The following is a 12,106-nucleotide window of genomic DNA, read 5'->3' on the forward strand; positions in this document are numbered from 1 at the left end:
TCACCTACCGTTTCCCCACCCCAACCCTTCAAAACAAGACACTGAAAAACACAGAAAATAGACAGGATCATTGATAGAGTTTTGGTTGCTCACGGTTCTTTTTCCTAAAGGGCGGTGAACCACCTTGGCTCAGGAAGCACTGAGACTCAACACCTAGGAACCAAACTCTACCAAGGGTTTACTCAAAAAACACACGAAGCAGAGATGGAAGAAGTGCATTAGGGAATTTCTCTTAATATCCCACATGTGAACTTGTCCAACAAATTTTTTTCTGCTGAAAATTAAGTGTACCTCTCTTGGGCTCCAAAGATTCACTCAGACTCAGCTGAGAAGTTCTTAACGTTCCTAAGGACTAAAGGCTTCAGAAATGCACAACTACGTTCCTAATAAAAATGGACAAAATAGGTAGACTTGCCTTGAGGGGGGAGCTGCAGAAGCCCTTCATGCAGAAAACTCACTTGTCTCAAATGGTAGTTTCTGGCAGGTAGAAAGTTTGTCCCAAATGAGAAGGCAAGGTTAGAGCAGCATGTTCTTTGCTAGAGAACCAAGATGTTAAGTTAGGGCATCTGGATATAGCAAATACAGCCAAATTTTATTCCCAAATTACCTGGGTTAATTATACACTATTGACATAATCTTTAATAGCTTTCTGTATCTTTCGATCTTACACTTAAAATTTATGATAGAAATAAAGGTGAGGAGAGGCTGAGATTCCATATTTCCCCTCACTTTCCTACTACTTTAGGGTTCTTTGGTCCTAGATCATTTTAAGGGGGAGGGTTCTGCCTCAAGACCTCCAACCAAACATCCTACACCTTTTCTCAAACAAAACATGGCTAATTCATATTGCCTGGGACTGAGGTGGTTAAAGATCCTAGAACTGGTGGGTAGACAGAGAAGGCAATCTTTTTATGAAATGTTCCGGACGCTCAAAGTATATCACTGGAAGTCTGTCAGCCAGGACACACAATAGGGATAGAAACCTAAATCGAATATACAAGGAGGGAAAAGGCAAAATGGACCAATTTCCTCTCTTCCTGGTGGTGGCTGTCATGAACAGTCTGTGACTTTCAACACAATAAATATGAAATGGCCAAGGGTCTGCAACCAATTGGCAAGTGTTCCTCCTCTCCAAAACAACACGGTCCCTAAGGATATGCTTCCCACACAGGCAGACAGGAAACCATCCTCTTCTTTCCAGTGACACTATCACACTTAACAACTTCAAACAAGAAAGGTTCCACTGCATCCTTTGTTTCGCACCCCCCACTGCATTAACAAGCCATTAAAGCAGTAACAATGCATTTTACAAGACAATGAGAAGAAACACAGGAGCTTGACAGCTGTAGCGTTACGGAACTGATCAGCTCAGAAAACCCAAAATAAAGCATCATAAAAATATTTACCAGGTTCCCCTCTAAAACGTGATATCAGGATTACATAAAATTCCTGACTTGTATGTCTGCTAAATCAACTTAATGAATGTAAAAATTTACAAAAACCATTTAAGAAATATTTTTACATCCACTAAAAAGCAGAATAGAAGAAAACCCTTTTTACATAAAGTACAATGTGCTTTCATATTCCAAATATTGGAAAAAAGGATGCCAGATCCTCTTACTGCTCATATCCAAGTTCGATTTCAAATTCAGTAAGCAAACATCAAAGACCACCCAGTAAAAAATGGCCTGAGCCATGTGACACTCACTGAATTCAAGGCTGCCAGGACAGCCCCTAGATCAGGACAAGGACCCAAAAAGGGAGCTGGACTGGAGACATCGGAGAAAGAATTAGCAGCATCCTGAGAGTGAGATGGAGGCTTTACACTCACAGTGAAGGTGGGTATAGGAAGGAAATGGGAGAAGTCAATTAACAATAAAAAGCTGGAATCACCTTGATGAAGCCAATGAAGAAAATGTAAGATATCGATATAGCAAATAATGCTGGAAAACCTAAGGGGAAAAGGTTGCTTGGAAAAGAGATGAACTGGATGTTTAATAACTTCCTCCAGAGACACTGTAACAATTCCTCCTGGCTATCTGCAGGCCTATAGCAATAGCTTTGAGGGTATATCCTTACTTCTCCCAAATCTCTTCTCGCTGTTCACGCTGCATTTTTTCATTACAGAAGGCATATTGTGGAGGGGATCTGGAGTCAGACAAATGGAACAATAAGTTTTTCCTAAGGAGAGTTCTCCTACACCTGTGAAGCCTCACTGAATTTTCAAGTGTCCCTGATGCTAAAGCAGGAAGCATTATGTTCCGATGACAGGGCTCTTTCCACCTGACCAAAACTTACCATGTTCTGGGTTCTCAAAGTCCTGGTACATTTCATCAGCTGGTGTAGGTTGCAGATTGGCATAAAAAATACATTTCCTTCCAAGCTTGATGGGCCTGAAGTTTTCTTGAGGAAGGAACAAAGCTCCTGCCTGACCATATACCAGCCAGTGCCGCACACTCCAGGGCCTTTTTTCTCTCTCCACTCTGTTCTCTGCCCAGACGGGATTGCCCGGGCAAGTGCACATGGACCTGCACGTGAGTACACTCTTTGAGTAGAGAAACACGATTTCCAAGATGTTCATGTGCTGGTGAGCAGGGTCTTCTAAACTTACATATTTTTTCAAGTAAGTAAGTACCTTAATAGCCTCAACTGTTAGGCAATTCAAATCCATACTCACTAATCAATCAGGGTTTTATGGTCAGTTTGTTCAGGCACTATTATCCGTTAGAGCAGATGGTCCCTAAGTATTTCTTTTTAGTTTTGTTTGAATGAGTGACCTGGAGATCTGAATATCATGAACTACATCTTGAAGTGTGTGTGCACGTGTGTATTTATACTTGTGGGATATAGCCAGGAGAGTGAGTCTCACTTTAAAAAAGTATATTCCTTACATTGTAATTTGAAAAGAGGGTAAGGGGCAGGAGGAATAAAAAAATGTAACTAACTCGAGCTTTTAAAAGGGCATGACAAAACAGGATTTAACATAAATATAACATGCTAAATACTGGTGGGTCGTACACATTTCTAGGACACTTTCACATGACTGCTTGTGAAGAAATAAATCACACTTAATTCTTACACCAGCTGGTTGAATCAGCACTTGAAGCATTAAAACAAGCCTTTTAACAGCCTGGATCATGCAGAAGGTGATCAAAGACCATGGTGAACTGTACATTAATGCTCAAAAAGACCAAAAAAAACAGAAAAAAACCACAGTTTCTAACCTCAGGGTTTAGAAATCTACTTCTTGAACTTTAGAAACTCATTTCACTCATCCTGCATGATTTTTTGGCAGGGGTGGGGGTGGGATGGGGGAGAGGAAACTTCTTCGACTCTTGAGTCATGGGTACTGAATACCCTGCCCTCAGCGCTGATGACCAGGCTGGACAGTGACCTGAACCCCCTACCTCCTCTGAAAGTTCTACTGCCTCTTCCTTCACCGGGCTACACTTGTATTTCATTCATGGGAAGTCTAAAGCACAAGACAGACATGGCTCAAGGTCTGAGAAGGTTCTGGTCCTTTGAGGCTCCAATATTAGATATGATACCATCAACATTGGCATACAGTTGATCAGCTGTTACAGGGTCATTCTTGTATCCCTGACAGGCTGAAATGGGGGAGGGGGAAGTGAAATTGATTGGCTAGACAGTATAGCTCCTCTAGCAGCACTCTTGTTAAAACAAACCACCTCACAGACACAAATCATGGATGCCACTGATCACGCCTGTATTTCAGTGAACACACAACATGTCTGAGCTTGGGTGGTAGGGACTTTCAGGCGCAGTTTTGGGACCTGCCTTTTCACTCATTACTACTAATAATGCATTTCTCTCTCCTTATTAAGTCAGTGGCGTCTGATGGAGAAAAAAATGTGCAGGGGGAATACTGGGCATACCATGTGTATTATCACAAGACAGAACGGAAACCAAAAGGCAAAGTTTACTTTCCTCAAAATAGTTTTAGCTCAATTTCTTCTCAAAACTGGCAAAGATTCAGGCAGGGTCCCCTAATGGTAAAATTTAGAATTAAAAAAATATTTATTGATAATGTCTCTTTTAAAAATGTTTGGTAACCCCAACTAATCATCCAAAATGCAAACTGTAAACACAACAACAGCAAAAGAGTAACAATTGAGTGTGAGTAAGCAGACTATGAACAGGTGACAGACTGAACAAGAACGCAGGAGGGAGCAACAGTGAACGAAAGACAGGTGCACAAGTGTGCTACAGAGAGGGACAATTTGAGTGAATAAGTAATCACATCTGGACCACAGCGATTTCAATGCAATCATTTAGGAAACCTCTGGGCCAAATACTAAAACAGGATGCGGAATGGACAAGCCTTCTTTGTGAGCATGCTCAGCACGTTGGCATGGGAACGAGGATACACAGAGGCTTTGCAGTCATCTCACAACGGATGGCTACCGCTTATAGGATGCAAAGACATTTTCTTTCTGGTCCCTGGATACAACATGTTTTGTTTTTCTATGCTTTCCTTGACCCTGAAGGACTACAGTTGCTGTTCCAAAATTGTCAAAGAAGCCCCTTAATAAAATAAAGAAACCGTAGTAGCAGTAACACTGGGTTTGCTGGAATGCCCCCTTCCCTCTACTTTGCCTGGGATTTTCTTCTGGGCATGTCCAACAGGAATGGTTAAGTTTTACCAATCCACTTGCCAGCACGAACTTCAGTCCCCTAGTCACAGAGCTAGAGTGGGTGAGGGTGGGTATACGCTTGTATGTATGTGTGGCTCTGGGGATCTGGGTGCTGCCCTCACTTTGTAACCCTTGCCCAGAACACTGGGGTCGCTTCCACTGGAGACTCCACGGTAACTCTAGAAGTGTCATTAAATACTCAGTTCGCCAAGGTTGACCACCTCCACTGTCATAGGATGATGCAGCATCTGCAGAAGCGCTGTCTGCTGCCCCCTACTGATGGGGGTGGAGTGACAGGTGCGAAGTAGGCGTGGACTTTAATATTGGGCAAATGGGTCTGAAACAAGACAGAAACATTACTAAGATAGAGGGCTTAAACAGAAAGAGCAAGGCTGCTTTTCAGAAAAAACACTGAGGGGCTGAGTGGCCACGAAAGCAGGGCAGAGGCTGAGCACCAGCAGCCAGGATGTACCATCCCACCTTACTCTAAACAACCAAATCAGCTCACATAATTTTGGTACCTGTTTCTAGAATAATAAAACGGGAAAAACTTCATACCAATCTCTTAACCTGTCCCAAAGGGGATTCCTACTTTGATTCCCACAGTTGGAAGAAACTATATAAGCTTAAAATAGTACTTTTTTCCAAGTCATTGTGGACAATGTTTCTTCTGATGTTTAAAAAAATCTCATTATCCTCTTTTAACAACATGCCTTTAGTTTTTACCACATAAATAGTTTCTGAATTCCTACTATGTTCAAGGCACTGTGCTAGTTACACAAGAGGGGTACAAAGATGATCAAGATGGAAATCCTGTTCTTAGGGAACTTGTAGTCTAGATATGCACATAAATAGCTAAATTAAAGTGGAAAAGTGGTAAGTGACTTGAAGAACAGATAAAGACTCTTGAAGATTCACAGATGGAAGAGATGGATTCCTGACAGCCAGGAACCCTAGTAGAAGTAGGCCATAGAAAAGGCTCTGGTTGATCTGTGGCTCTTTTTTGGTATAGAAGAAATACAGCTGCAAGGAACTCCCCCCCCCCCCCACTCCCATTGCAGTTATGGTCTCAGTCCTTTAAAAGTCTGATGGGAGAGGAGGAACAGAGGCCAACTGGAACTCAAGGTAAGGTATGGTGTTCCTTTACGTGCTCAAATGCCATATGGCCAACATGGATTTTTTAGAGGTTGGTTGTAAAGGCCTAACTAAGCACAGTGCCTTCCCCACAGCAGGTGTGAAGCAGATGTTCCAATAAATGTCTGTTGAGCTGAATAATCTAATAGATTCATCCAGCCTTTTATAATCTTCTTGCTGGCAACCTGTCTTCCAGTCATTTGGCTATACATGAGTCTCTATTTTGGAGGAAGGGACAAAAAGAAAGGAGAAAAAAACTACATGATCCATTTTTGTCTTAAAAAATAACCCCAGCAAAAGGGCTTAATGTGAAAGGAAATACAAATTAAATTCTTAAATCCTATTTAACTAAGTATTTTCTTTATATTATTCCTTTCTTTCCTTTAGAACCAAATTCTGGCATACACTTTTGACTCCGGGCAAGTTATTAAGCTCTGGACATTACTAGAGAAACTCTGCTGGGAGGAGACCTACTTTTCCTCCCTTCAGTGGGTATTTTTCTACTAAATTTCCATCTGGAATAAATGAAAACATAGGTTAAAAACTATCTACTTTTAGGTTTGCTCCCCATTTTTTAAAAAATTTCTTTGCTAAATGTCCAAGTAAATATAAAAATCACAGGAATCTAAATCTAAAACAAAAAGAAGGAAAGGGTGCTGAGAACACTAGAGCCGGAGAGTGATGCAGCCATCTTTACCCTGAGTCTCTTGATTCCTGCCCGTGTGATTTGCTGGCAGTCATAGAGTTCTATCCGCTCAAGGCTGTGACAGCTCTTCAAGTGCTCCAGGGATGCATCTGTGATTAGTGGGCAGTTGTCCAGTTCAATCACCTCCAGCTGGTCATGAGCACAGGCCCCATTCCCCAGGTGACGAATTCCATCGTCTGTGATCAGCTCACAGTGAGACAGACTCTGCAATCAAACAGAGCAAGGAAGGACACTGAAATGTCTTATGGCATTCTTTAGCCAGAAGCCTGTGTGCCACTGGAAAGGAGGCTTCGCTGGTTTGATTTATGTATGTATGTATGTATGTATGTATGTATGTATATGGAATTATCACTAGATACCTGTGGTAAGATGAAAAAAGCAAACTAGAGTTGCTGGGGTTCTGCTTTTGACAATCAATAATTGACATTTCTGTGATTCTAAATATATGTATTTTGTGAATTCATGTAATTACTGTGAAATAGTTCATAAACTAAGTAAGATATTTACCCCCTGCCCCAACACACAAACTAACACTTTTCTTCTTTACAGGGACAGTGAGGCTCAAGTTTTTCCTGTACAAAAATGTCTGGAATTTGGACTAAATACTGAATACCTGGGACAGGGGTATGCCCAATTAGTTAACTGAAGTTGATTCTTAAAGCTGTCAAGTGTGGTTATCTCTTCACAGAAATCACTTTATCAATTTTCCTTAAATCCCTGGTTCCCACATGTGAAACTCAGAATCTCTTGACCCGATTTTGGATAATAATGTGCCACAAAACACCCCACTAATGAACCTACACAACAGAATAGTGAACGAGAATGCTTTCCCATAACGTTACTGGAAGCAGCAGCAGAGAACTCCCCTCGTAAAGCCTTGACTGGTTCTGTTATAGGAAAACTTGGTCCCAAGCTGAAGCAAACTGTATTTTGGGCCACCTCATCCCTCAGATGTATGGAAATTTAAACATCATTCAGGAAGGAGTGCAATGCATGTGGGAGGCAGGATGTATACTGCCCATGTCAGTTTTCAATCTCCAAGTATTGATCCAGAAACATTTCATTTTTCCAGTTCTTATTTCAGTTTTCCCCTACACTCATGTCTTCCCTTGGTCCTTGGTAAGTTGGCAATTTGGAGAAATATGCTTTCCCCAAATGTCAGAAGACACCAAGAGAAAAATAAGAGCTGGGTTTTGAGTAAATCCAATAAACACACAAGACTTCCAGAGTCAAACTCACCAATACTTGAAGTCGAGGACAGTGTATAGAAAGCTGGATCAATGTGCTATCTGTTATCTGAAAGAAACATGTAAGCTTATTTTAGGTATAATTCCAAAAAAACTCATGGGCCATACCCCATTCCTGACTACACTTTTATACCAGACTGACATCCTGTTATCAATGATAAAATAACAGAATCTTGAGGTTGAAATCCCATTGGCTACCCGGACCTGCTCTTTGAGAACCCATCCAGGCTAGGCTTGAACACATCTAGTCATCTCTAGTCTTCATCTTTGAACAGGTCTGTTGAAAACGGTTTAGCTTCTGAAATGAAATGAAAATTGGTCCCCTCGCAACTTTTACCCACTGGACAATTTTATTCTACCTCCTTAGAACCATAGCAGAAAAGAAGCAGAAGACACTGCTCCATGAAAAAAAAATTAATGCAGGAACATCCTCAAACTTTTAGATATTTGGCCTATAATTTAGAAGCTACGCCACAACTCCGGCTTGGTAAGCTGGGTGTCAATTGTCTTCCCAAGGGTGGCAGAAAGGGGCTGCTGGAATCTACGTTAACTATGAACATTCAGGAAGAAAGAAAGAACTAAGGGAAGAACAAACTTTTATAGTTATCTTAGGACAAAAAGTAAATAAGTGCTTCCTTTCCATTCTCAACTCTGAGATCACTGTTATTATATATCATTATAATACACATAGCCTCATAGGGATTAAGAAATGGCCAGGGGGTGGAAGTTGGGGCAGGCAGGTACGTGCACATCACTTAGGACTAACAGGGAAGGACACACAGGACACTCAGGCATGTGCAAGAGGTAAATGGATGTGAACAAGTTTTAGTTTAGTAAGAACAAATAGCTGCTAAGTAGTGTCCGGAGAACAAGTAATATAGAAAAAAATGACCTCAATAGTTACCCAAGTATCTTCTTTATTTTTACCATTAAAAAAATTCATTGCTCTAGCTTCTTTTAAAGACCTCCCTTCGAAGTTTCTCCCTAATCAACTAATAATCTCAAAGCTCTTAAAATTGGTAACAAAAGTAATTGTTGATAAGGAGGTATCTGGTTAGTTTGCCTGACATTAAAAGGGCAGTTCTATATAAACATATACATGTATATATGTATATGTGTGTGTATGTATGTATGTGTGTATATATATATATATATATATATATATATATATATATATATATATATATATATAAATCAGTGTGATGGGCTTTAATTATTTACTAGTATCAAAACCCTATAGGTCTAAAGAAACATCTTATCATCTTTATGGCCTGAATGTTTGGACCTTCTTTCTTTCTAATGGCAACTTCACTGTTGGCATGTATTCTTCTAGTTTCTTAACACATACTACATGAGCACCTCTGCCTGGTATGCCTGGAGGACACCTCAATAAATGAAGAGTCAGCAGTGCTGCTAGGCAGCACACTACTAGAACATTCACTAGGGTAGGGAAGTGAATGTTCTCAAATGCATGGTATGTAAGTTTCTATCATTCTATATTGTACTGTAATCCTGAGTAAAAATCCACAAGTTTACCTGAACACACTCTTCCAGATCCATCTTTTCAAGCTCGTGGCAATTCTATAAAATACAAAAACAAACATTTAAAACATAGGACAAATTTAAGGCCAGAAAACTAAGTACTGTATTAAATATACTGATGAAACCTTAAGAGTTACAGAGTTGGTATCATTCTAATGTCACTTTGTCTTATTCCATTAATTACACATTTTAAAAGGCCTCGATCACAGTGAAATTTCTCTATTATGCCACAGTTAAAGTATCTAACATCTTACAAGTCCAAGGGAATACATTTGCTGAACAGTAATACTGTGGTAATAAAGAGATCCTTTCAACCATAAATAATTGAACAAAAATGATTTATTTGGAAGAGTGAAAGGTAAGCGTTATGTCCTCATTTAGTTCTGTCATGTGCTGCCCCCCCCCACCCAATTAGTATTCCATCGATCAGCCTAAAAGCAAATGTCCTTCCCCATGTTCTATTACATTGGTCAAAGACTGTATAATTTTAAATACTATCATTATACAGAGATTTATAAACCATTTCAAGTACTAAAATCTTCTGGAGAATACAGAAAATCTCTTAAAATGCCTCCAATTAAAATCAGGCTTATATGTTTCTTTCAACATTACTCTCACCAATCAGTCGCATACAAATAACCAAGCAAGTTTCTTTCATGAATCACTTGGAAGTACCTGCTTAGTTTATCATATGAAAACGTGGAAAATGAAGTTTCCTGGGGGAGCATTATGTTATCCAATGCAGGTCTGCACTTCTAGAGCAGTTTGTATTCTACAGGCCTGTGGCTGAGGCACAAGAATGCCCAGGAACACCAGCCATGGAGAAGTTCTCCACATACCACACCTTCAATTCTGGTGCCATTTCACATTTCCCTCCTTGCTCATTCTTCTGAAATAAAAATCCCAAACAAAACCTATAGAACTTGGAGAAAATACTTACCCGGGCCAAGGTGGTAAAGCCTACATCTGTTAGTTGAGAACACCTTGCCACTTCTAATATTCTGTTAAAAAAACAAAGCAAAAGTCATGTCCTTGGTCCTGCAAACTGCGTTTATTAAAAAACAGCAAGAATTTACGAAAACAACCTCCTATTCCCTAAGAACTATATAATATAGTGACATTAATAGCTAAGCAAGTCCGTATACAGATCTTGCCATTCATTTTCATGGAGTCAGCATAAAGTGGTCCTGTAAATACCACATTTCAGGGTGATGCAATCAGAAGAATATAATAGAAGCTTGTAGTTAATGCCAAAATGCATGAGAAACGCATTTAAAAGGCTTCTTGATGGCATACTGCTTACCCCCAGAGGGCAGCCTGCTCCTAGAAAACAAAGGAAATGGAGATAAATACTCTGTTTCAGTCAATTTGTTGCTAAAGTAAATTATTCTCTTTTCCTATTTTACATGTAGGTTCACTGAGATTTAAATAGCTTTTAAAAATGCTATGAAGGGACTGGTTAATTACAGGCCTATCCCAAATATGAAATTTCATACTTATGAAAAAATCCCCTTAAGCTTCCTGCCTCCTCCCACTGGCTCCCAAGGAGGCCCAGTGGAGAGGGAAGCTCAACTGGCAGTCATTCTCCTATTCAGAACTGCTAAATACCAACCTAAATACTAATCACAGGACCAGGGAATCAAAAGTAACTCTTGTCTGTGAAAAGTTTGGTGGCATCTACAAAGAGTATTTATATGTTTGCTTACAAATCACTTACAGAAGTTGAAAAAAAAAAGTAACACTAAAGTATAAAAAATCATTATCAACTGACAATCAATTAGAAATGAATATCTAATGAAAAAGCATGATCTGACTGAACCCACCTTGAATATCACATTTGAGAGCCTTTCCGTTCTTAATGGTAAGATAAACTATAAAGGAGGGTGGAGCCGAACACCCCTCTCTTTAAAACAAAAAGGGAACAGGTAATATTTTTAGAAAGAAATCTGGCTACCTCCTTAGCACCTGAACAGGACTCTACTCTAGGCTGCTATTACTAATTTAACCAAAAAGTCTATGTTTTATTAAGGAATTTGGATACTATAGGCAAATTTTCTTTTACTAATCATGGCCTGTGGCCAGGTAATTACAAAAAAAAAAGTTTTAATCAAGTTTTACAGGTTTAAATGATTATCATATGTAAGACAAGTGGTTTCATGGGTTCTGGAGCCAGGGTGCCTGGATTTGAATCCTTGCTCCTGCACTTACTAGCTGTGAAACTCTGAACACTCTGAAAACTCTGAACTCTTGACCTCTGTGCTTCGGTTTTCTCATCTATAATATGGAGATAATAACAGTGCTTATATGGTGTGATGATTAAATGAATTAATATTTGTGAATCATTTAAAACAATGGCTAACACATCTAACATATAATCAATACAGAATAAGTTTTATTTTGAAAAACAAAACAGGTATATGGGGATCAAAATAGTGTGGTGTGTGCTCTTACTGAATTAATACGGGTTTAATACCATGTACATGCCAAGACAGAATTCTTAATATTCAGCCAATCTTGTATTTTGGCAGAAAGGAGGACTCAAAGAGAATAAAGCTTGCTCTAAAAGACCATCAATTAGCACAAAGGAGGTTCTCCTGTGGGGCTGTTTTTTTCTTTTTAAATACTCCCTGCTGTCTACCTGGCATCGTTATTACAATATAAGTGACTACAGGGTGGACCTTTAAAAACTTTCTTCAGAAAGGAATTACAGATGCTCCCTTGGCTTGTAATGGGGTTATGTCCCAATAAACCCATCCTGAGTTGAAAATATCAAGTTGAAAATGCATTTAATCACCTAACCTACCGAACACCACAGCTTAGCT

The 12,106-nt window shown here is 39.6% G+C and overlaps 1 protein-coding gene across 1 annotated transcript in view; it reads right to left on the reverse strand.

The window, feature by feature from the left end:
- Positions 1-2,766: 2,766 nt before the first annotated feature.
- FBXL20 (F-box and leucine rich repeat protein 20) overlaps positions 2,767-12,106 on the reverse strand; it is a gene marked incomplete at its 5' end in the record, with an annotated part of 74,828 nt that continues 65,488 nt past the window's right edge. The window contains 5 exon segments of the mRNA XM_081028017.1: positions 2,767-4,992; positions 6,487-6,699; positions 7,735-7,791; positions 9,279-9,323; positions 10,225-10,285. Of these exon segments, the coding sequence (XP_080884143.1) occupies positions 4,885-4,992; positions 6,487-6,699; positions 7,735-7,791; positions 9,279-9,323; positions 10,225-10,285 (484 nt within the window). The 3' untranslated portion in view covers positions 2,767-4,884.

Source organism: Rhinolophus hipposideros (genome assembly GCF_964194185.1).
Source record: "Rhinolophus hipposideros genome assembly, chromosome: 20".
In the NCBI taxonomy this organism is placed as follows: domain Eukaryota; kingdom Metazoa; phylum Chordata; class Mammalia; order Chiroptera; family Rhinolophidae; genus Rhinolophus; species Rhinolophus hipposideros.